Below are 24,447 nucleotides of genomic sequence, written 5' to 3'. Positions count from 1 at the left end.
ATGTGATGAGGATAGCACTTCCTTCACGAATCCCCCAGAGAGAGCTATCCTTCCCTGATTTCGCCTTCTTTTTGGGGATCAATCGGATCCTTTGTCATCACAGGTGTCTTTTTCTCTGGCTGCGAATAATTATTTTACTTTGTTGTTGACGTTGGATAAACTAGTAGAGTTGCACTAGGAATGACAAATGTGGAAGTTGCCAGTTAATTTTTAAAATCTGGTTTTCAGGCTCTAGGCACATGGTCTTTGATGCTTTTTAGATGCATTTTCTACATCCACATTTTGAAAATGTATTCATTTCTGTTAATATTGCCTTGTCTATGCACCTTTAGGGGAAGGAGACTGAGGAAGAAGATGATGTGGCAGTCAACATGGAAAAAGATCGATTTATGGATGAGTTCTTTGTACAGGTAAGCCCCAGGTGTGTGTGTGAATGGTGAGTGCTCTGTCTATGTACACCACTGAGATGTACACAGGCACTGCACAGGACAACTAAATCAGAAATTCTGAGGTCCATTCAATTATACAAAACATTGTTCATCAAGTGCCTTTTATATTTCTGCTGAATACTTGTAATTTAGCTAAGAGGTCCAATTAGCATCATCTAAAGTTGCAAAGAAGAACCCTGTATTTGAGGTTAAATAACAATTTGTTGAAACAATGTTTGGCTTGCCTTCTTCTCCCACCATTTGCATCTTACTCTTTTACACTGGTTTAATCTTAACGTACACAGCAGCCGATTGTGGGCCATATCGTTTTTTTTGGTGCAACATATATTTCTCAGTGCTGGCACAGGAACTTATGTCATATGGTCCAGATTTGATACAAATGTGGGATATGAGCACTAGGGGAGAGTTGGCACTTTGACTATGGGCAGGTCTAGCATTTTTACACTGAACATCTGGTTAGGTATGGCAACCAGACCTGGCCTACTTGTGGACCCTAATTTCAAGTGGTAACTGGGCCAAATGTTCAGTGGTTCTTGTAGATTTGGGGCAGAAAACAAAACCCACCAGCAGCATTTGCACAAATATAGGCTAACTCCTTTTTGAATTAGCATTGGTTTCCATGGACAGGAAAAGGCCATGGAAGGTTCTGCCTAGGGCAGCACAATTAATCAAATTCACATCGAAATCTCAATATTTACATGTTCAATATCCATATCGCACGAGATCCATATCGCATGCAATATTTTGAAATCTCAGCCGCATGTAACGTCAGTTTCTATAGTTTACTCCGTTTTCTTTCTCTTGCGGCTGCTTCCCACACACACCAAGCCCCGCCCCTTGTCACTCAAGCAGCACAGTTCCTCCTCTGTTAGATTCAATATCATACTGGATACCGTTCTGTTGGGTGATATGGAGTCAACCTATTGTTCCAAACAAGAACGGTGCTGTTTTCTTCTTTGCGTCATAATATTTTTATTTATTTTTTACCTTTATTTAACCAGGCAAGTCAGTTAAGAACATATTCTTATTTTCAATGACGGCCTGGGAACAGTGGGTTAACTGCCTGTTCAGGGGCAGAACGACAGATTTGTACCTTGTCAGCTCGGGGGTTTGAACGGGGGTTAGTAACCTTCCGGTTACTAGTCCAACGCTCTAACCACTAGGCTACGCTGCCGCCCCATATACACTGTAAGTCATTATATTTCTATGATTCCAACACTTTACTCAAGGGTTTTGATCTATATCGTGAGTCAAATCGCAATATTTGGTAAAGAAATCACAATTATATATATTTTTTTCCCATATCATGCAGCCCTAGTTCAGCCTCACCTGTAAGTGGTGCTGACTCTGAGTTGAGGATTAAATCTGTAATTCAACTGGAGTTTATCCTGTTTCTAACATTAGCTACTTCCATAACTGAACAGGCCCTTGTTATGGGTGAAGCAGCGGGGTTGCCATGTTTGTGCTCAGCATTTGAGCTCTGAAGTCGATACATCTCACTGTAGGTAGGCAAAATCTTGCGCTCCCAATTACAGATGTTCAAGCTCCTGCGTCATTACTTCAGACACATCTTCTGCGAGCAGTCCTCTTCCAAAGTAAGGGATCAGTCAGCAAAGAGCCCATGCCGTATCTAGATACACATCAAGCCATCAAACATAGGCCTCTATGGGGGTGGGGCTTGGTGCTATCTGAGGTCCATAGAAATGAGCTATCTGTGTTTGATATTAGCATGGTACATACAGCACTGTTCTGAACCTGCTGATTTGATTATTTTAGCATCCGATTCCTTACCCTCCAATTGGCTTAATCAAACCTCCCCCTCACCTCTCCCATGTTGCACCTCTTCCTATATTCCCAAGACAATGTGTTCTTAAATCAACTTACCTGATCAAATAAAGGTGGATAAATCAATACATAAATTGAATTTAGCTCTAAGTACAACTTATTCCACAGGGACTGTGATGGTATAATAACTTATATCCCCTCTGCTCTCCTCTCTCTCATTGAAGTCTTCCTGGCATTGCTTCCTCTACTTTAACAGGCATTTTCCCATCAGGCTGCCCACATGCAGTGTCTGAGCTCTCTAACAGCACACTTAAATACTACACCATGCTGAGCTGTAGAGGAGCACCATACTCAGCTGAGAATCTCCCTAGCTACCAGGCACTGTGCAGCGTCCGTAGTGGTGGAATATACACATTGACGTAACCAACGTCTCTCTCCTCCACGAATGATATTTAGACCAGCTCCCTATAGACACACACTGCACGCTGATGACATCACTGAGGCCTATAACTAAGTGTGGTGTGCTGTGATAGGGCTGATATTGTTTATTTTATTTCACCTTTTTTTAATTAGGCAAGCCATTTCAGAATAAATTCTTATTTGCAATGACCGCCAAACCCGGACGACGCTGGGCCAATTGTGCGCTGCCCTGTGAGACTCTCAATCACGGCTGGATGTGATACAGCCTGGTTTCGAACCACTTGCACTGAGATGCAGTGCCGTAGACCGTTGCGCCACTCAGGAGCCAAATGAATGGAATGGGCCCAATACTGTTTGATATATTTATGATAGTTATATTGGGGGCATATCTACAGAGACTGCATGGGCTACATCAAGTAAAAAGCTCTATGTTAGCTTGCCTGTTTTGATTAGGCAATTGGCCTCTTAATGTGCTAACAGATTTTGTCTCCCCAAATCTGAGTGATATAACACATTTGTCCAAACAGAAGTCATATTAAGTATAGATGTTATGCTTTTTTAAAAATGTGCTTCTTTCTGGGTCTCACATCATTACCTGGTCTGCTTGTGGATGGCGTCCTCGAGTGGACTTGTTGTATAATGTCTCCCTCTCTGTTGTACCAGGTGGAGGAGATCCGAGGCTTCATCGAGGAGCTCTCAGAGAAGGTGGAGGAGGTGAAAAGACAACACAGCGCCATCTTGGCTGCCCCCAATCCTGACGAAAGTAAGTCACTCTTCTCCTCTACTCTTCCTCCCTGGATGAAAGGATGCGAGATGGAACAAGGGAGAGGGAAAAGGTGGGTGGTAACCTCCACAGATCATGAAATTAGGTTTTTGAGAAATGGTAGGAGGCTATTTGCCTCCTACAGACAGGTAGTGCATAATACCTTTGAACCTCTCTTTCATTACAGCCTAGTTATACATCAATAGTTATTATCTGTTGAGCCCACATGCTATACTAGCAAGCCCTATGTTACTCTCAACCCGCAATGTATTCTTCTCACACCCTTACTGTTTTCTTATCAGTGATGGCAGCACATGTAATGTGTGAAAAGGAGAGGAGACTCAAACACTGCTTGTTAAGTTCAGGAATTGGAGAATTTACTTGTTTAATTGAGGTGGAGAACAGCCCATTATGTGAATGCCCTGGCATGAGGACTTTGGTGTTGTTGGTGTGGAGTGGTGTCTACTCACACTGTTTATGGAAGGTCACTCACTCTCTGGAGAGACGTGTGTGTGTGTGTGTGTGTGTGTGTGTGTGTGTGTGTGTGACGCCACCACACTTACTTTCAGTATGTAAGTTAGTGAGTCAATGTCCCACAACTTCATTTTAATTAGTGTATAAATATCATTCTTTTTTCTTTGGAAGTTGTAATATAATCATTTAATTGCATTGTATAAAATAATACATGTAGTTATGCATGGATGCATTTGCCCCCCCGCGCAAAAATAAAAGTTCCTATTTTTATGAATCAAAAACTGTTAAACATGGCCAATTAATTAAGAGATTTCCCTAACAAGCACTAATCTCCAATGCATTCTGGTTGGCCTTGCAGAGAGGTTCCTTGCAGAGAAGAACCACTGGTCTTAAGGTGCTGATGGAAAAAGAAAAGCCTCCATTTGCATTTATATTCATCGACAGACACGTCAAGTGAAATATTAATACATTCCAATTATAAACTACTCACGTTGGGCAATTTTTCCCCTGGGTTGCATTTGGAGAGAGATGCAATGTTCCATCTCCCATTAAGTCTTATTAGATGAATATTGGTGTAATTACCAAAGCACTCTTGCTAGCGTAGGAAAGTGTCTGTGTTGAATTCACAGTAACACGTATGACATTTCACTGAAGTACAGAGAGAAATGCTTTAATTTGTTGATCTGTTTTGGTGTCATTAGAGAAGTGGCTCCATTTTGAGTATAGGGGGAATCAAAGTGAAGCATGTTCTTCAACTGTCACAGAGTATAAAAAATATTTTTTCATCACTCAAGGGACACACACACACACGTGTCAGATTCAACTCCCCACCCACTCAGCGCTCCAAATAGCATAACATGGATTGTAAGTTCTTTTGAATAAAACTATCTTATGACCATATTGTTAAGACATTATTGTCACAGTCCATTGGCTACACTACTTGTTTAATGCATAGTGTAATACTCAAGGGCAATGCTACCTTGACTGCTGACTTGCTGTTGAGAGACAGTCAGTCAAACCTACACTTTGTGAAACCTGTCCCTTCAGCAGCTCAATGGAACCCACCTAAACAAGAGGAAGTGTGTTGCATTGATTTGTGTCCACTCTGGAGACACGTTGAGGATGGAGGAAGATAATCCACATAAAATGGAGAGGTAATACGGCTGATTACCTCTCTCTAGTCAGTAGTCATTCTTTTGTTTTCAGTTAGAGGCTCTAATCCATTGGTGTCAAAAGATACGGGAGGGGTTGAGTTAAATAAATATCATTCTTTTTTTGAGGGAACACAATCTCAATTGTCATTGAAATGACTAAAAACGAATAGAAACTGTAGAAATGATCATGGGTCTACATGTATACTTCATTCACCCGACCAGCTTGCTAACAGCAATCGAAAATAATTCTAGACAGGGAGCAATGAAAATTCCAAAAGTGACAGTGCAGCCCTTGTGGAAAAATGTGTTTGACACCCTTGCCCTGATCAATAGGGCAGTCACTACCCTAGCGCTACACAGAGAGAGAAGCATGGGTTCAGTTATTTGATATGACGATTTTGGCAAGATTTCCTCCAACTTATTGTCTCGTCATGACGTTTGGATGTATCTAAGCCTTAACACGTTTATGTGCTCCCAGGTCACGGTTGAAGTAGAGGAAGAACCCTGCATCATTAATGCAGGTTAGAGAAGACCTTTGCCCCCATTAAAGTGCCGCCGACAGTGACACAAACAAGCTCCTCGGCTGCAACAGATGAACTTGACCTCCCTGTTTTGCCACACACTCAGCCTACCCTCGTTGTCAGGGTTACAGCAGGCAGAAATTAGTTGTCAGCGCCCCATTTTTCTCCCCAATTTCGATCTTATCTCAACGGGCTCGGGAGAAGGTTGAGTCATGCTTCCTCTGAAACATGACCTGCAGTAACCTCGCTTCTTAACACAATGCCCGCATAACCCGGAAGCCAGCCGCAACAATGTGTCTGAGGAAACACTGTTAAACTGACGACCCAGGTCAGCTTGCAGGTGGCCGACCTGCCACAAGGAGTCGCTAGAGCACGATGTGCCAAGTAAAGCCCCCCCAGGCCAAACCCTCCCCTAAAGCGGATGACACTGGGCCAATTGTGCACCGCCCTATGGGCCTTCCGATCACGGCCTGTTGTGATACAGCCTGGGTTCGACCTGGGTCTGTAACGACGCCCCTAGCACTGCAGTTCCTTAGACCGCTGCGCCACTCAGGAGGCCCCTGCTGCTGCATTCTGATCAGATGCATGATTCGCGAGAAGAGCCAGGGTTCCTCACACATACCATAACAGAGACTGTCTGTTTTATGCACGCACACATGCAAACACACACAGGTATGCACACACGCACACGACACTCACACTCACCCACACTCACTGAAGACAGAGCTGTCTTGGAGCCAAAGGGAGCCTCTTATGTGAATGACTCTCCTCTCAGCCTCTAGAAGAGAGAATAAAATCTCCAAACTGGGGTTGAGTCTGATTTCTGCAAATCAGGAGGACTACAAGGAGTGTACAGTATATAAAGAACACAGAGCTACACTAACAAGCTATTTTGGGGTCTAGTGGTGGTTTTGGGCCATCACTCTCCTATTCATAATTGATGAGTGGCTGTGGCTGCCTTCCTCTTACTCCAGACATAATTTTTTAGGAGGAATAAAAACAGAAAAGGAGCTTTACCCACACCGAGCTGAAAACACAGGATATATGAGAGAAACATGTAGGAACTCAAACCAACATGTTACTTTCACCTATCCAGTCATTCTAGATCATTCGGGTAAGGATATGAGAACAGGGATCCACTTGTTTTGACTATTGAGACCTAGCCCAAAGTTGTATATAGGGCTTAGAAGTAGGGTGAAATTACCATATCTCTGTGTGGGTGGTGTGGTTTGTGCAGCCCACTGAGAAGATGACTGATGCTGGGAGCTGGCTGATGTGGGACAGGAACAGGAACTAGGTCATCACCACCAAAGCATCCCTGATCTTCCATTTGATGTATTATTTTGGTTTATTTAGGAATCTTTTACACCTCTCAGGAAGATGTATTATTTTAAAGCATTTCAGCATCTGTTGATATGGCTGGGGGTGTTTTGATGTTATTTTCTTTCCTGGAAGAAACTGAAACAAACTCACTGTTGCAATCATGTTGATTTTGTTGGATAAAATTGTGATTTAAATTGTATTTATTTTTTTACTCTCTATCAACAGAAACTAAGGCAGAGCTGGAGCAGTTGATGACGGACATAAAGAAGTTTGCAAACAAAGTGCGCTCCAAATTAAAAAGTATGTTGCAAACACACTTCCCTCTCTACGCTAAATAATGTTGCCGCCTTTGGCCAGATTCTCTTAAACTAAACCAGGGCCTCGTTTCCTAGTTACTTCAGCATTAGGATGATTGTACCAGATGCATTGTTCTTTACTAGCTAACTTTGTAAGTGTTACCCAAACAAGCAAGTAGAGAGAATGTGCATTGGCTAAGTGCATCATCAGACCATGTGTCGATACTGATTGGATTGAAAGAAAAGCAGCGCTGCCCTCGGATCAGCTTTCTCCATTCAAATCTTAGCTTAATATTATATTTCACAATACTGACAATGGATCTACTAAGCTGTATGGATTTTTTTTAAAGAAAGTCATACCAAGGATCATTTTGCCATTTTGATTTTATATTTAAAAAATGATTTGATGAAAAAAGAGTTTGGCCTTACTGCTATTAGCCCATACAAATGCATTGAATAACAGATTCACTACATGGAACAACATAGTCTCTCCCCCCCCCATGTCTGTAATAAAACCCTTTTGTGGTGGAAAAACTAAATTCTGATTGGCTGGACCTGGTTCCCCAGTGGGTGGGCCTTTGCCCTCCCATGGCTGTGCCCCTGCCGAGTCATGTGAAATCCATAGATTGGGGCCTAATTTTATTTATTTAAATTGACTGATTTCCTTATGAACTGTAACTCAGTAAAATCGTTGAAATTGTTGCATTTTGCATTTATATTTTTTTGTATCATTCTGGTCTTTGGTGTGGATTGAAAGCCTGTATTGTGTATCTTTTTAATATTTTATTTCTTAAAGCTGGCAAGATGTTTTATGTATTTGAGTCTATCCAAAGACGTTCTGGTTGAGACAATTTACACATCAAAGAAAATTATCAGACGATTCATATTACTTTTTGAAAACATTGAAATAAATGCAATTGATTTGATTTGAATTAACTTGTGGACCTAATGTAGACTTAAGACTGGTCACTATTTGTCCCAGCGCTGGGCATGGACTCGGAGCACTCTGCTTAGACTAGTGCCCTACGGCAGTTCACAATGCTCTAGCAAGCACTAAGAATACTATGAAGACTGATGATACATAGACGTGTCGTTACATAGCCCTAACCGTAACCACTCTGAATTAATGCCTAAACTCTTAACCTTTTAAGTTGTTCCTGTTTTAAGCCTGTAAACATTGTGTCAAAAATAGACGTTGGAAGAGAGAGGCCCAACTTGGCGTAAAATCTGACTCCCACCAGCAGATGGTGTTTAAAAAATAAGATGTTCACCCACCAAGCAAGGTGTTTTTGTTTGGAGGTCAATGAGAGAGTGTCGAATTTCGTCAACAACAAAAAATGAATGGACTATGTCTCCCATTGTTAGGGCTAAGAGACTTGTATCTTGTCAGAATAGCCATAATCTTTGCCGTTGAGTCAAAGGGCAGTCAAAGGGCAGTGTGCCGGATTCGAACCCATGCCAACTCTGGCATATGTGTGTCGGGTCAGTGGCTGTAACTGCTGGACCACACAGGTATTGAGTCTGCCTATTGCTTGTCTTCAACATTTTAATAAAACAATTGATCTAAAACAACATATTTTCCTTTACGAAAAATACATCTACCCCCTACAAATATGTAAATGTTTTATAATCCACATAAGAATTCACAAGAGATGTGCTGAAGCCTGCATTTTATATACAAACACCACTTCCAGCTGCCCACTGGAGGCGATTCTAAATATTTATTCAGATATTAAAATCATCCTGCTGCAAGATTATTTTACTCCTGCGACGAAAGGGGTCAAATGTAGCTCTAACAATGCATTTTGGCTGCTCTATGAGTGGCCTGGATCACTCGTAGATGTGCATGGGTTTCAAGAGCCACGTTACTAACAAAGGCTCTGGGAAACACCTTGGCTACTAATGATCCATCGTAAGAAGGTTCTAACGATGATCTTAACGCTACGAAGGCTCTGGGGGAAACGAGGCCCAGGTTCTTCATTAATTAGACCTTCTGAATAAATGCTACTGGTAATGGTAGATGAATTCTCCTTCTCGCTCTGTTCCCTACAGGCATTGAACAGTCCATAGAGCATGAGGAGGCTTTAAGCAGGTCGTCTGCAGATCTGAGGATACGTAAGACACAGGTGGGTTATGCTATATATAGCAGGGACTTTCAAATCTGAGTGTGGAGTTTTCAGGATTGGAGTTGCCATCCCTGCTGTACTGTGTAACTCTAGTGAATCGTGGAAAACTCATCCTGCATCATTCCCTACCAGCATTCCACGTTGTCTCGGAAGTTTGTGGAGGTGATGTCAGAGTATAATGCCACGCAGTCGGACTACCGGGAACGCTGCAAGGGCCGCATCCAAAGACAACTGGAGATTAGTGAGTGTGCTCTCTCTCTGTGTGTGTGTGCCTGATATTCTCTTATCAGGAATTGTGACCATTACAGAGTACAGACACCAAATTAATTAATGGGTTGATTTGGTTTTATTTCCCCTGTCCAACATTTTGTTTGTCTATTTTTACCCCTTTTTTCTCCCCAATTTCGTGGTCTCCAATTGTTTAGTAGCTACTATCTTTGTCTCATTGCTACAACTCCCGTACGGGAGAGATGAAGGTTGAAAGTCATGCGTCCTCCGATACACAACCCAACCAAGCCGCACTGCTTCTTAACACAGCGCCATCCAACCCGGAAGCCAGCCGCACCAATGTGTCGGAGGAAACACTATGCACCTGGCAACCTTGGTTAGTGCACACTGCGCCCGGCCCGCCACAGGAGTCGCTGGTGCGCGATGAGACAAGGATTTCCCTACCGGCCAAAGCCTCCCTAACCTGGTAGATCATATAAACTTTAGGGCTGTGTAGTCAACTTTGATCTGGACAACCCATTGGTGACCCACGTGTGTGTGTTTTGCAAATGTGTGTGTGTTTCACAGGAGGTTGGTGGAACCTTAATTGGGGAGGATGGGATTGTGGCAATGACTAGAGCGGAATCAGTGGAATGGTATAATATACATCAAACACATGGTTTGATGCCATTCCATTTGCTCTGTTTCAGCCATTATTTTGAGCTGTCCTCTCCTCAGCAGCCTCTACTGGTGTGGTTTGCATAATGAGGGCTTTGAGAATCGCCTCATGTATTAAGACGCTCTTTAAATTGTTTCATCTGGTAGAACCTTGTTGTTTCCGGAAAAGGTGTGTGCGAGAGTGACTGAGAAATCAAGCCAATGCTTGAGATATTGATCCGGTTCATTTAAAAAGCCATCATGGGAATAGCAGTAAACAAGGTGAGGGCACCGACGTCATTTTAATATCCTTTTTAAAATTAATTTCTCCACTCACTCATGCAGTTTAGACTGAGTTTAATAAACCTTGAAGCGATCATCGAAACAGTTTTCCGGTTTTCTCTGGCTGGAGGTGTGTGTGTCGCACTGTAATTTCAGTTCCAGATGACGGTAGTGAGGAGATAACACCCTTAGGGGTTTATTGAGCAGAATATAATATAAACACTGAAGTCACTCAGGCTGGAAGCAAATGACGTGAGGCAGAATGGGGAAAGATTGACTCTGAAGTGATTAGAAATGAAGAGACAAGCTCCTCTTGGGTTCTCCAACAAGTTTCACTATTGGAGAAGTGTGGGGATACCAAAATAGCTTCTTGTGGTTAGATGATTCTTCTATTTCTTGGTCCTTCATCTAAAACTCTTACATTAGCATCATGGTGTTATGGCTTATGCTTTTTGCCGCCGTACATGAATGTGTCTTGATATTTACAACTTCATATGAATCCAACTGTCAACATGGGTTTGTTAATTTGTCTCAAGAAGTCATGCAATTGCTAGCCTGTGTTTCAAGCCTGCTCCTGGAAAAAGCATGCCATTTTAATTCAGTTTAATTCACCGTTTCAAACAAGGAATATGTAGATAGGTATCAAAGGGACACCCCCCTCAAAGGTTGAGGTTGATTAAACAGGCATGTGAGCCAGCTTCTGTGACTTACCTGTCTAAATCCCCAGCCTTCCACAAGTGTGTGTGTGTGTGTGTGTGTGTGTGTGTGTGTGTGTGTGTGTGTGTGTGTGTGTGTGTGTGTGTGTGTGTGTGTGTGTGTGTGTGTGTGTGTGTGTGTGTGTGTTTTCATGGCTCCCAGGTGAGCTGCAGGTGTGTTGCAGCCAGGAAGTGCTAGCAGCGCTAAGTCAATATTGAACCAGGCAGAGCATCACACACAACAGAAATCCTGCAGCTGAACCTCCACACATATATATATATACACACACACACTGCACAGCCATAAAGCATTATGCATAGTTATAGAGTGTTATACACAGTCGTAAAGCACACTTCTCACAGGTCTCTTTCCAAAAATTGAGAGAGGCGTCCTGGTCAAATAATAATTTAATAATGTTAAGAATCGAAAGGAGCGTTATCAACAACCGTAAGACATCATACCAAGCCATAGATTGTTGTACAATCATAGTATTTATGCATAGTCTACAGGGGTATACACTTTGTTGATACCCGCAAATACAAGATTCTCTATGGCTGTCAAATTGACCTTTGCTCTGTTTGCATCGTCACCACCACATTATCTGCTCTCCAGTGTCATGTGAGGCAGTGTGGGAATCTACCATTTACCTGTGAGTGGGAGGCTGACTAGGCTAGGGGATGAGATGAGGAGGTGGTGTTGATAAGCCCTGGGTCCTCGCAGAGTGGAGAGAGGGCGAGAATGAGGGGGTGGAACAAGGGTTAGCCTTGGTGAACCGATCCATAGTGGAAGTGTGTGCACACACTCATTAACACACTCATTAACAAATGTACACAAATGGGTATACACACACACACACACACACACACACACACACACACACACACACACACACACACACACACACACACACACACACACACACACACACACATATATATATATATGTCACCATTATCACCCAGAAGGCTGATACTTCCGGCGCCGACAGAGATGGCCGCCTCGCTTCACGTTCCTAGGAAACTATGCAGTTTTTTGTTTTTTTACGTGTTATTTCTTACATTAGTACCCCAGGTCATCTTAGGTTTCATTACATACAGTCGAGAAGAACTACTAAATATAAGATCAGCGTCAACTCACCATCAGTACGACCAAGAATATGTTTTCCGCGACGCGGATCCTGTGTTCTGCCTTACAAACAGGACAACTGAATGGATCCCATGCAGCGACCCAAAAAAACGACTCCGAAAAAGAGGGAAACGAGGCGGTCTTCTGGTCAGACTCCGAAAAAGGGCACATCGCGCACCACTCCCCAGCATCCTTCTTGCCAATGTCCAGTCTCTTGACAACAAGGTTGACGAAATCCGAGCAAGGGTGGCATTCCAGAGGGACATCAGAGACTGCAAAGTTCTCTGCTTCACGGAAACATGGCTCACTGGAGAGACGCTATCCGATGCGGTGCAGCCAACGGGTTTCTCCACGCATCGCGCCGACAGAAACAAACATCTTTCTGGTAAGAAGAGTGGCGGGGGCGTATGCCTCATGACTAACGAGACATGGTGTGATGAAGGAAACATACAGGAACTCAAATCCTTCTGTTCACCTGATTTAGAATTCCTCACAATCAAATGTAGACCACATTATCTTCCAAGAGAATTCTCTTCGATTATAATCACAGCTGTATATATCCCTCCCCCCCAAGCAGACACATCGATGGCTCTGAACAAACTTTATTTAACTCTTTGCAAACTGGAAACCATTTATCCGGAGGCTGCATTCATTGTAGCTGGGGATTTTAACAAGGCTAATCTGAAAACAAGACTCCCTAAATTTGATCAGCATATCGATTGCGCAACCAGGGGTGGTAAAACCTTGGATCATCGTTACTCTAACTTCCGCGACGCATATAAGGCCCTGCCCCGCCCCCCTTTCGGAAAAGCTGACCACGACTCCATTTTGCTGATCCCTGCCTACAGGCAGAAACTAAAACAAGAGGCTCCCACGCTGAGGTCTGTCCAACGCTGGTCAGACCAAGCTGACTCCACACTCCAAGACTGCTTCCATCACGTGGACTGGGACATGTTTCGTATTGCGTCAGATAAAAATATTGACGAATACGCTGATTCGGTGTGCAAGTTCATTAGAACGTGCGTCGAAGATGTCATTCCCATAGCAACGATAAAAACATTCCCTAACCAGAAACCGTGGATTGATGGCAGCATTCGCGTGAAACTGAAAGCGCGAACCACTGCTTTTAATCAGGGCAAGGTGACTGGAAACATGACAGAATATAAACAATGCAGCTATTCCCTCCGCAAGGCTATTAAACAAGCTAAGCGTCAGTACAGAGACAAAGTGGAATCTCAATTCAATGGCTCAGACACGAGGCATGTGGCAGGGTCTACAGTCAATCACGGACTACAAGAAGAAACCCAGCCCAGTCACGGACCAGGATATCTTGCTCCCAGGCAGACTAAATAACTTTTTTGCCCGCTTTGAGGACAATACAGTGCCACTGACACGGCCTGCAATGAAAAAATGCGGTCTCTCCTTCACTGCAGCTGAGGTGAGTAAGACATTTAAACGTGTTAACCCTCGCAAGGCTGCAGGCCCAGACGGCATCCCCAGCCGCGCCCTCAGAGCATGCGCAGACCAGCTGGCCGGTGTGTTTACGGACATATTCAATCAATCCCTATACCAGTCTGCTGTTCCCACATGCTTCAAGAGGGCCACCATTGTTCCTGTTCCCAAGAATGCTAAGGTAACTGAGCTAAACGACTACCGCCCCGTAGCACTCACTTCCGTCATCATGAAGTGCTTTGAGAGACTAGTCAAGGACCATATCACCTCCACCCTACCTGACACCCTAGACCCACTCCAATTTGCTTACCGCCCAAATAGGTCCACAGACGATGCAATCTCAACCACACTGCACACTGCCCTAACCCACCTGGACAAGAGGAATACCTATGTGAGAATGCTGTTCATCGACTACAGCTCGGCATTCAACACCATAGTACCCTCCAAGCTCGTCATCAAGCTCGAGACCCTGGTCTCGACCCCGCCCTGTGCAACTGGGTACTGGACTTCCTGACGGGCCGCCCCCAGGTGGTGAGGGTAGGCAACAACATCTCCCCGCTGATCCTCAACACGGGGGCCCCACAAGGGTGCGTTCTGAGCCCTCTCCTGTACTCCCTGTTCACCCACGACTGCGTGGCCACGCACGCCTCCAACTCAATTATCAAGTTTGCGGACGACACAACAGTGGTATGCTTGATTACCAACAACGACGAGACGGCCTACAGGGAGGAGGGGAGGGCCCTCGGAGAGTGGTGTCAGGAAAATAACCTCACACTCAACGTCAACAAAACTAAGGAGATGATTGTGGACTTCAGGAAACAGCAGAGGGAACACCCCCCCCCTATCCACATCGATGGAACAGTAGTGGAGAGGGTAGCAAGTTTTAAGTTCCTCGGCATACACATCACAGACAAACTGAATTGGTCCACTCACACTGACAGCGTCGTGAAGAAGGCGCAGCAGCGCCTCTTCAACCTCAGGAGGCTGAAGAAATTCGGCTTGTCACCAAAAGCACTCACAAACTTCTACAGATGCACAATCGAGAGCATCCTGGCTGGCTGTATCACCGCCTGGTACGGCAACTGCTCCGCCCTCAACCGTAAGGCTCTCCAGAGGGTAGTGAGGTCTGCACAACGCATCACCGGGGCAAACTACCTGCCCTCCAGGACACCTACACCACCCGATGTTACAGGAAGGCCATAAAGATCATCAACCACCCGAACCACTGCCTGTTCACCCCGCTATCATCCAGAAGGAGAGGTCAGTACAGGTGCATCAAAGCTGGGACCGAGAGACTGAAAAACAGCTTCTATCTCAAGGCCATCAGACTGTTAAACAGCCACCACTAACATTGAGTGGCTGCTGCCAACACACTGTCATTGACACTGACCCAACTCCAGCCACTTTAATAATGGGAATTGATGGGAAATTATGTAAATATATCACTAGCCACTTTAAACAATGCTACCTTATATAATGTTACTTACCCTACATTATTCATCTCATATGCATACGTATATACTGTACTCTACATCATCGACTGCATCCTTATGTAATACATGTATCACTAGCCACTTTAACTATGCCACTTTGTTTACTTTGTCTACATACTCATCTCATATGTATATACTGTACTCGATACCATCTACTGTATGCTGCTCTGTACCATCACTCATTCATATATCCTTATGTACATATTCTTTATCCCCTTACACTGTGTATAAGACAGTAGTTTTGGAATTGTTAGTTAGATTACTTGTTGGTTATCACTGCATTGTCGGAACTAGAAGCACAAGCATTTCGCTACACTCGCATTAACATCTGCTAACCATGTGTATGTGACAAATAAAATTTGATTTGATTTGCCTTGCGAAAGTATTCGGCCCCTTGAACTTTGCGACCTTTTGCCACATTTCAGGCTTCAAACATAAAGATATAAAACTGTATTTTTTTGTGAAGAATCAACAACAAGTGGGACACAATCATGAAGTGGAACGACATTTATTGGATATTTCAAACTTTTTTAACAATTCAAAAACTGAAAAATTGGGCGTGCAAAATTATTCAGCCCCTTTACTTTCAGTGCAGCAAATTCTCTCCAGAAGTTCAGTGAGGATCTCTGAATGATCCAATGTTGACCTAAATGACTAATGATGATAAATACAATCCACCTGTGTGTAATCAAGTCTCCGTATAAATGCACCTGCACTGTGATAGTCTCAGAGGTCTGTTAAAAGCGCAGAGAGCATCATGAAGAACAAGGAACACACCAGGCAGGTCCGAGATCCTGTTGTGAAGAAGTTTAAAGCCAGATTTGGATACAAAAAGATTTCCCAAGCTTTAAACATCCCAAGGAGCACTGTGCAAGCGATAATATTGAAATGGAAGGAGTATCAGACCACTGCAAATTTACCAAGACCTGGCCGTCCCTCAACTTTCAGCTCATACAAGGAGAAGACTGATCAGAGATGCTGCCAAGAGGCCCATGATCACTCTGGATGAACTGCAGAGATCTACAGCTGAGGTGGGAGACTCTGTCCATAGGACAACAATCAGTCATATATTGCACAAATCTGGCCTTTATGGAAGGGTGGCAAGAAGAAAGCCATTTCTTAAAGATATCCATAAAAAGTGTCGTTTAAAGTTTGCCACAAGCCACCTGGGAGACACACCAAACATGTGGAAGAAGGTGCTCTGGTCAGATGAAACCAAAATGGAACTTTTTGGCAACAATGCAAAACGTTATGTTTGGCGTAAAAGCAACACAGCTCATCACCCTGAACACACCATCCCCACTGTCAAACATGGTGGTGGCAGCATCATCGTTTGGGCCTGCTTTTCTTCAGCAGGGACAGGGAAGATGGTTAAAATTGATGGGAAGATGGATGGAGCCAAATACAGGACCATTCTGGAAGAAAACCTGATGGAGTCTGCAAAAGACCTGCGACTGGGATGGAGATTTGTCTTCCAACAAGACAATGATCCAAAACATAAAGCAAAATCTACAATGGAATGGTTCAAAAATAAACATATCCAGGAGTTAGAATGGCCAAGTCAAAGTCCAGACCTGAATCTAATCGAATCTGTGGAAAGAACTGAAAACTGCTGTTCACAAATGCTCTCCATCCAACCTCACTGAGCTCGAGCTGTTTTGCAAGGAGGAATGGGAAAAAATGTCAGTCTCTCGATGTGCAAAACTGATAGACATACCCCAAGCGACTTACAGCTGTAATCGCAGCAAAGGTGGCTCTACAAAGTATTAACTTAAGGGGGCTGAATAATTTTGCACGCCCAATTTTTCAGTTTTTGATTTGTTAACAAAAGTTTGAAATATCCAATAAATGTCGTTTCACTTCATGATTGTGTCCCACTTGTTGATTCTTCACAAAAAAATACAGTTTTATATCTTTGTTTGAATATATATATATATACTCACACCTCAATCACAACAAAAAAATGCTAAAATTGTTGTCTAAGCGTGGGTACGCACTGGCCGTGTCCTGATTGGGTGCTGGGTTGCCACGCCGATGTTACCTTTGTCCTCGCCAATCCCGAATAAGTCAATCATGACACTCACTCCTCTCAATGGCAATTAGTGAAAGGGCACACTCATTAATTTAGCTGGACCAAGATGTTATGCCATGCAGATTAACATGTTGAAAAAATATATAATACTGTCACTACTTGCTACCTCTAACCAACCAAGGTTTCTAAATTGACAAATGTGAGAGTTATTCAGCTTCTCTTGAAGGAGTGCCTGCACACAGCCCTGAGCTCAAATAGGGAGAGGAAAGAGACCGGGACTGTTACTGGGTGCAGCTGAGGTTGGATGGATTTGGAAGTGGGAGGACAGAAGGACACTTGGAGGGAGGCAGAGGTCTGTTTTCAGGGTGTTATGTCTATATGTGTGTATGTGTGCTTGCACAAGTGTGTCTACATGTGTCTTTGTACGTATGTGTGTAGCCATCGCATGTTGTAGCCTTTTTTTTGTCACAAGCTGCCATGCTAAATCCTCACAGGGTCGGTCACTAAGGTTACAGACTTGAAATATCAGTTTCCCCCTGGATGGAAGAGTGGATTAGGCCCTCCTATTGCCAACTGCTGTCACAAGATAGCCCCAACACATCTCTGTGTTTTGCTAGCAGCTTTTCTTTGGAAAGCTGTAGAAAGATCCCTTGAAGCAATGTTGCGTGTGCATGCTTTATTTCCAAAATCTGTAATTCAACCATGATGGAACTCTACGACCGGTTTCTATGGATTCTTGTTTGGATGAATTCAATCACTAAGACACATTTACTGAGTGAAACAAAAAAGTCCATACTGTATTAATCAAATACGGTCTGTGTAATTCATTTGGGCGATGGCCTAGAGATTAGAGAGGTGGACCAGTTCAAGCCCTGGGCCGGACTAAACACAAAAATGGGAATGCAACTGAACTGGCAGCTAGAAGGCTACTGGTCTCTAATGACCATCTCCAGTTGTTGCCCTTGAGCAAGGCACTTATTAACTGCACACAATTACTATCCATCCAGGGGCACTGTACCGCTGCTGACCCTGTGCCTTGCAATCTGTGTGTGTGTGTGTGTATATGGGGGTTATATAAAGTTATATTCTAATCTGTAGGATTATATAGGGTGTCCAATCAAAATATTTTGACCAATGGGTAAATATGCTGGTCCACATTAATGGTCTCTCAGTTCCCTTCTTCTCAGCAGCCGACTTGATGTCGGGCCACTTTTTTACGGCTTCACTGTCCATTGCCATACCCCCAAAGTCATAGACCGAGTCGGCCACTCTCGCCCATCCTGTCTTTTTGGTGTCTGCAGTGACCACGCAGTTATCAAGTCTCCCCAACAGCAACCCTTTCCTGGCTGCTATTTCCTCCACCATCACTTCAAGCTCTTGTTTGCTGAAGTTTTTATTGTGCTTTCCTTGGTTATCCATTTTTGATTTTGATGTACAGTAGCTAACGTTAGTCTGTCTATAATGTGTGAAAAATAATGTTTTTTTGTGTGTGTATAAGGCGATCAAGAGCCAACTAAAACATTTTTATTCTCGAGACAAAAAGCAAAAAAATAAATGTAATAAAATGTAAATATCAACACTTTATTATAGTGGGCCAAATCCTATCATCCCTGTTACATGTGCTTGAAATGAATAAATAAGCCTGTCACTAATGTCAATGCCACATAAGAAGATAATACTCATGCCACATAAGACATTTACAAACTACCTTATGAACTTCTTATTTTTTAGTCTTAAGCAGCTTCTTAAGTTTTTTCGTAAGTAATGTTTTGTGAATCCCGCCCCTGGTTGGTAATCGCCCCTGGAGGTGATCACTGAGAACTCAACGAGCTTGGTTTGAGCCACTGCATTTTATAGTAAATTCCATCCTCTCGTCTACATGACACACAACAGATGTATGGAATGGGTCACAAGGTTAAGATTTGTATGAAAGATAATTATAATTCACAGCAAACGGTATCTGCTGTAAAAACAGTCCTCATTGTGTGTGAAAACAGTCCTCATTGTGTAGAGACCAGTGTTTGGACCCCAACTCCATACTGCAGCCATCTCCCCCTGGTACCCCAGTACTGAAACATTAACTCATGCTCTGGAATGCGGTATCACCCAAAGACGGTAAATCTTCTAGAGGCCCATCCTCAGTAGAACACACACAGATGAGCATTCTAACAATCATTTGATGCAATAACAGCATTCTAACATAATCTTGTAATTTCCACCATAATGTCAACGGACCACTGAGCGTACTGACTGCTAGCTTTTTATTTCCAAAGCCTTTTACATTTAATTCAGCTGGTGTCATGCTAATTTTGCTATTTGTAACCCTTGGAAGACTGCGACCACAAATGTAAAATCCTCAAAAGTTTTGGCGAGAAAGTTGCACTGCTGTGTCAACAGAAGTTGGTGCTTATTATCGGATGTATTAGGTTACGAAATCCAACTTTTGGGATATAATGTTAATTATAAACTGGATGGTTCGAACATTGAATGCTGATTGGCTGATAGCTGTGGTATAGCAGACCGCATACCACGGGTATGACAAAACATTTATTTTTACTGCTCTAATTACGTTGATAACCAGTTTATAATAGCAATAAGGCTCCTTGTGGGTTTGTGAAATATTGCCAATATACCACGGCTATGTGCTGTGTTCAGGTACTAAGAACAACCCTTAGCCGTGGTATGTTGGCCATTTACCACATCCCCTTGTGCCTTATTGCTTAATGTTACAGTACATGACCAAAACTTTGTGGACACCCCTTCAAATTAGTGGATTTAGGTTGTAGTTATTATAGGAATTATAGGACTATTTCTCTCTATACCAGTTGTATTTCATATACCTTTGACTATTGGATGTTCTTATTGGATGTTTCTTCCTTTAGAATTGCCAGTGTAACAGTATAGCTTCCGTCCCTCTCCTCGCTCCTACCTCCTGAAATTGATGTGGAAGAACTTGACTGGCCTGCACAGAGCCCTGACCTCAAACCCACTAATGCTCTTGTGGCTGAATGTTCACATCTCGTTGAAAGCCTTCCTAGAAGAGTGGAGGCTGTTATAGCAGCAAAGGGGGGACCAACTCCATATTAATGCCCATGATTTTGGAATGAGATGTTCAACGAGCAGGTGTCCACATACTTTTAGCCATGTAGTGTACAGTTGAAGTCCGAAGTTTACATACACCTTAGCCAAATACAGTTCAACTCAAGTTTTTCACAATTCCTGACATCTTAATCCTAGTAAAATGTTTCTGTCTTCGGTCAGTTAGAAACACCACTTTATTTTAAGAATGTGAAATGTCAGAATAATAGTAGAGTGATTTTATTTCAAGTTTTATTTCTTTCATCACATTCCCAGTGAGTCAGAAGTTTACATACACTCAATTCAATTAGTATTTAGTAGCATTGCCTTTAAATTGTTTAACTTGGGTCAAACGATTTGGGTCGCCCTCCACAAGCTTCCCACAATAAGTTGGGTGAATTTTGGCCCATTCCTCCTAACAGAGCTGGTGTAACTGAGTCAGGTTTGTAGGCCTCCTTGCTCGCACGTGCATTTTCAGTTCTGCCCACACATTTTCTATAGGATTGAGGTCAGTGCTTTGTGATGGCCACTCCAATACCTTGACTTTGTTGTCCTTAAGCCATTTTTTCACAACTTTGGAAGTATGCTTGGGGTCATTGTCCATTTGGAAGACCAATTTGCGACCAAGCTTTAACTTCCTGACTGATGTCTTGAGATGTTGCTTCAATATATCCACGTGATTTTCCTGCCAGTGCACCATTCCTCCTGCAGCGAAGCACCCCCACAACATGATGCTGCCACCCCCATGCTTCACAGTTGGGATGGTGTTCTTCAGCTTGCAAGCCCCTCCCTTTTTCCTCCAAACATAACGATGGTCATTATGGCCAAACCATTCTATTTTTGTTTCATCAGACCAGAGGACGTTTCTCAAAAATGTACGATCTTTGTCCCCATGTGCAGTTGCAAAACATAGTTTTGCTTTTTTATGGAGGTTTTGGAGCAGTGGCTTCTTCCTTGCTGAGCGGCCTTTCAGGTTATATCGATATAGGACTCGTTTTACTGTGGATATAGATACTTTTGTATCTGTTTCCTCCAGCATCGTCACAAGGTCCTTTGCTGTTCTGGGATTGATTTGCACTTTTCGCACCAAAGTACATTAATCTCTAGGAGACATAATGCGTTTCCTTCCTGAGCGGTATGAATGCTGCGTGGTCCCATGGTGTTTATACTTGTGTACTATTGTTTGTACAGATGAAGATGGTACCTTCAGGCATTTGGAATTTGCTTCCAAGGATGAACCAGACTTGTGGAGGTCTAAAAACATTATTCTGAGGTCATTGCTGATTTATTTTGATTGTCCCATGATGTCAAGCAACGAGGCACTGAGTTTGAAGGTAGGCCTTGAAATACATCCACAGGTACAAATTATGTCAATTAGCCTATCAGATGCTTCTCAAGCCATGACATAATTTTCTGGAATATTTCAAGCTGTTTAAAGGCACAGTCAACTTTGTGTAAACTTCCGATCCACTGGAATTGTGATACAGTGAAATAATCTGTCTGTCAACAATTGTTGGGAAAATTACTTGTGTCAAGCACAAAGTAGATGTCCTATCCGACTTGCCAAAACTGGAGTTTGTTAACAAGAAACTTGTGGAGTGGTTAAAAAACAAGTTTTAATGACTCCAACCTAAGTGTACGTAAACTTCAGACTTCAACTGTATGTTAGAGAAAGACCCCACTGAATGATTCGGAACAAATTTGTCTTGGTAAAATGTATTTTATAACATAAGGAAGTGAACTGTCATCACCAAAGCGCTCTGTGGGTGGATACCCTAGAAAATGATCTATGCAGTTATGCTTTTATGAATGCTTAGCAAATGTTATAATGCATTTTTACGTGTGTAATAGGAGGCATCAAAAACTCATTACACCCAGGTGGTTCATATAAACTATTACAGTACCTTGCAAAAATATTCACCCCCCCCTTGGCGTTTTTCCTATTTTGTTGCATTAACAACCTGTAATTTAAATGGATTTTTATTTGGATTCCATGTAATGGGCATACACAAAATAGTCCAAATTGGTGAAGTGAAATGAAAAAAATTAAGTTTTTCAAAAAATTTCAAAAAATAATAAACGGAAAAGTGGTGCGTGGATATGTATTCACCCCCTTTGCTATGAAGCCCCTAAATAAGATCGGGTGCAACCAATTACCTTCAGAAGTCACAGATTGCGCAGAGGTGGACATTATTTAATTGTCACATGATCTGCCATATGATCTCCGTATATATATATATACACCTGTTCTGAAAGGGCTGCAACAACACTAAGCAAGGGGCACCACCAAGCAAGAGGCACCATGAAGACCAAGCAGCTCTCCAAACAGGGACAGAGTTGTGGAGAAGTACAGATCAGGTTTGGGTTATAAAAAAAATATCAGAAACTTTGAACATCCCACGGAGCACCATTAAATCCATTATTTAAAAAAATGGAAAGAATATGGCACCACAACAAACCTGCCAAGAGAGGGCCACCCACCAAAACTCACGGACCAGGCAAGGAGGGCATTAATCAGAGAGGCAATAAAGAAACCAAATATAACCCTGAAGGAGCTGCAAAGCTCCACAGCGGAGATTGGACTATCTGTCCATAGGACCATTTTAAGCTGTATACTCCACATAGCTGGGCTTTACGGAAGAGTGGCCAGAAATAAAGCCATAGCCATAGAAAAAAATAAGCAAACATGGTTGGTGTTCGCCAAAAGGCATGTAAAAAAAATAATGCCAAACTTTTATCCAAAGCGACTTACAGTCATGTGTGCATACATTCTACGTATGGGTGGTCCCGGGGATCGAACCCACTACCCTGGCGTTACAAGCGCCATGCTCTACCAACTGAGCTACAGAAGGACCATGTGAGAGACTCCCCAAACATATGTAAGAAGGTACTCTGGTCAGATGAGACTAAAATGTAGCTTTTTGGCCATCAAGGAAAACACTATGTCTGGAACAAACCCAACACCTCTCATCACTCAGAGAACACCCATCCCGATGTTTTTCATCGGCAGAGACTGGGAAACTGGTCTGATTTGAAGGAATGATGGATGGCGCTAAATACAGGGAAATCCTTGAGGGAAACTTGTTTCAGTCTTCCAGAGATTTGAGACTGGGACAGAGGTTCACCTTCCAGCAGGACAAAAACCCTTAGCATACTGCTAAAGGAACACTTGAGTGGTTTAACGGGAAACATTTAAATTACTTGGAATGGCCTAGTCACAGCCCAGACCTCAATCCAATTGATAATCTGTGGTATGACTTAAAGATTGCTGTACACCAGCAGGAACCCATCCAACTTGAAGGAGCTGGAGCAGTTTTGCCTCGAAAAATGGGCAAAAATCCCAGTGGCTTGATGTGCCCTGCTTATAGAGACCTATCCCAAGAGACGTGCAGCTGTAATTGCTGCAAAAGGTGGCTCTACAAAGTATTGACTTTGGGGGGGGGGGGTGAATAGTTTTATGTTTTCTGTCTTTTTGTCTTATTTCTTGTTTGTTTCACAATAAAAAAATAATTTGCATCTTCAAAATGGTAGGCATGTTATGTAAATAAAATGACACATACCACCCCAAAAATCTATTTTAATTACAGGTTTAAGGCAACAAAATAGGAAAAATGCCAAGGGGGTGAATAGTTTCGCAAGGCACTGTATCCATCTTTTCAGCCCCATCTTAGCTTTTTTAAACAGGAAATGTGTGAAATACTGCCTTTGAAACAGACAATGTGTCTCCCACCAGTGGCTGGGTTAGGCAGAGATAGAAACAGGCAGATGAGAGACTAGCATGTGATTAATCCTACGCTGATGCCTCTCTCACTCTCTCTTTCTTTATTTCTTTCTTTCTTTCTCTCTTAAATCTTGTTCTTTCTCTTTGCTCCTCGTCCTCCCAGACTACTTGCCCGAATGAGGCTATGGGCGCCCACTCTCTGCCATCGGGATGAGTCTGTACACACAAACACACACACTCACTCACACAAAGACAAGTACACACACACACACACACACGTGTTCTTGGATATACAGGGCCAGTCAAAAGTTTAGACACACTTAGTTATTCCAGGGTTTTTATTTATTTGAACTATTTTCTACATTGTGTAATAATAATGAAGACATCAAAACT

The 24,447-nt window shown here is 42.8% G+C and overlaps 1 protein-coding gene across 2 annotated transcripts in view; it reads left to right on the top strand.

Annotated features, from left to right (window-relative positions):
* Positions 1–24,447, top strand: part of LOC123999156 (syntaxin-1A-like) — a 38,073-nt gene that overhangs the window by 9,598 nt on the left and 4,028 nt on the right. For both annotated transcript variants that reach the window (XM_046304623.1, XM_046304624.1), the window contains exons 2-6: positions 333–410; positions 3,318–3,417; positions 7,115–7,189; positions 9,238–9,311; positions 9,444–9,552. In XM_046304623.1, the coding sequence (XP_046160579.1) occupies positions 333–410; positions 3,318–3,417; positions 7,115–7,189; positions 9,238–9,311; positions 9,444–9,552 (436 nt within the window). The remainder of the gene's footprint in view (positions 1–332; positions 411–3,317; positions 3,418–7,114; positions 7,190–9,237; positions 9,312–9,443; positions 9,553–24,447) is intronic.

The sequence above is a fragment of the Oncorhynchus gorbuscha genome, linkage group LG16 (assembly GCF_021184085.1).
Source record: "Oncorhynchus gorbuscha isolate QuinsamMale2020 ecotype Even-year linkage group LG16, OgorEven_v1.0, whole genome shotgun sequence".
NCBI lineage: Eukaryota > Metazoa > Chordata > Actinopteri > Salmoniformes > Salmonidae > Oncorhynchus > Oncorhynchus gorbuscha.
The sequence above is the reverse complement of the archived record's forward strand: the minus strand, read 5'-3'. Positions and strand labels throughout refer to the sequence as shown.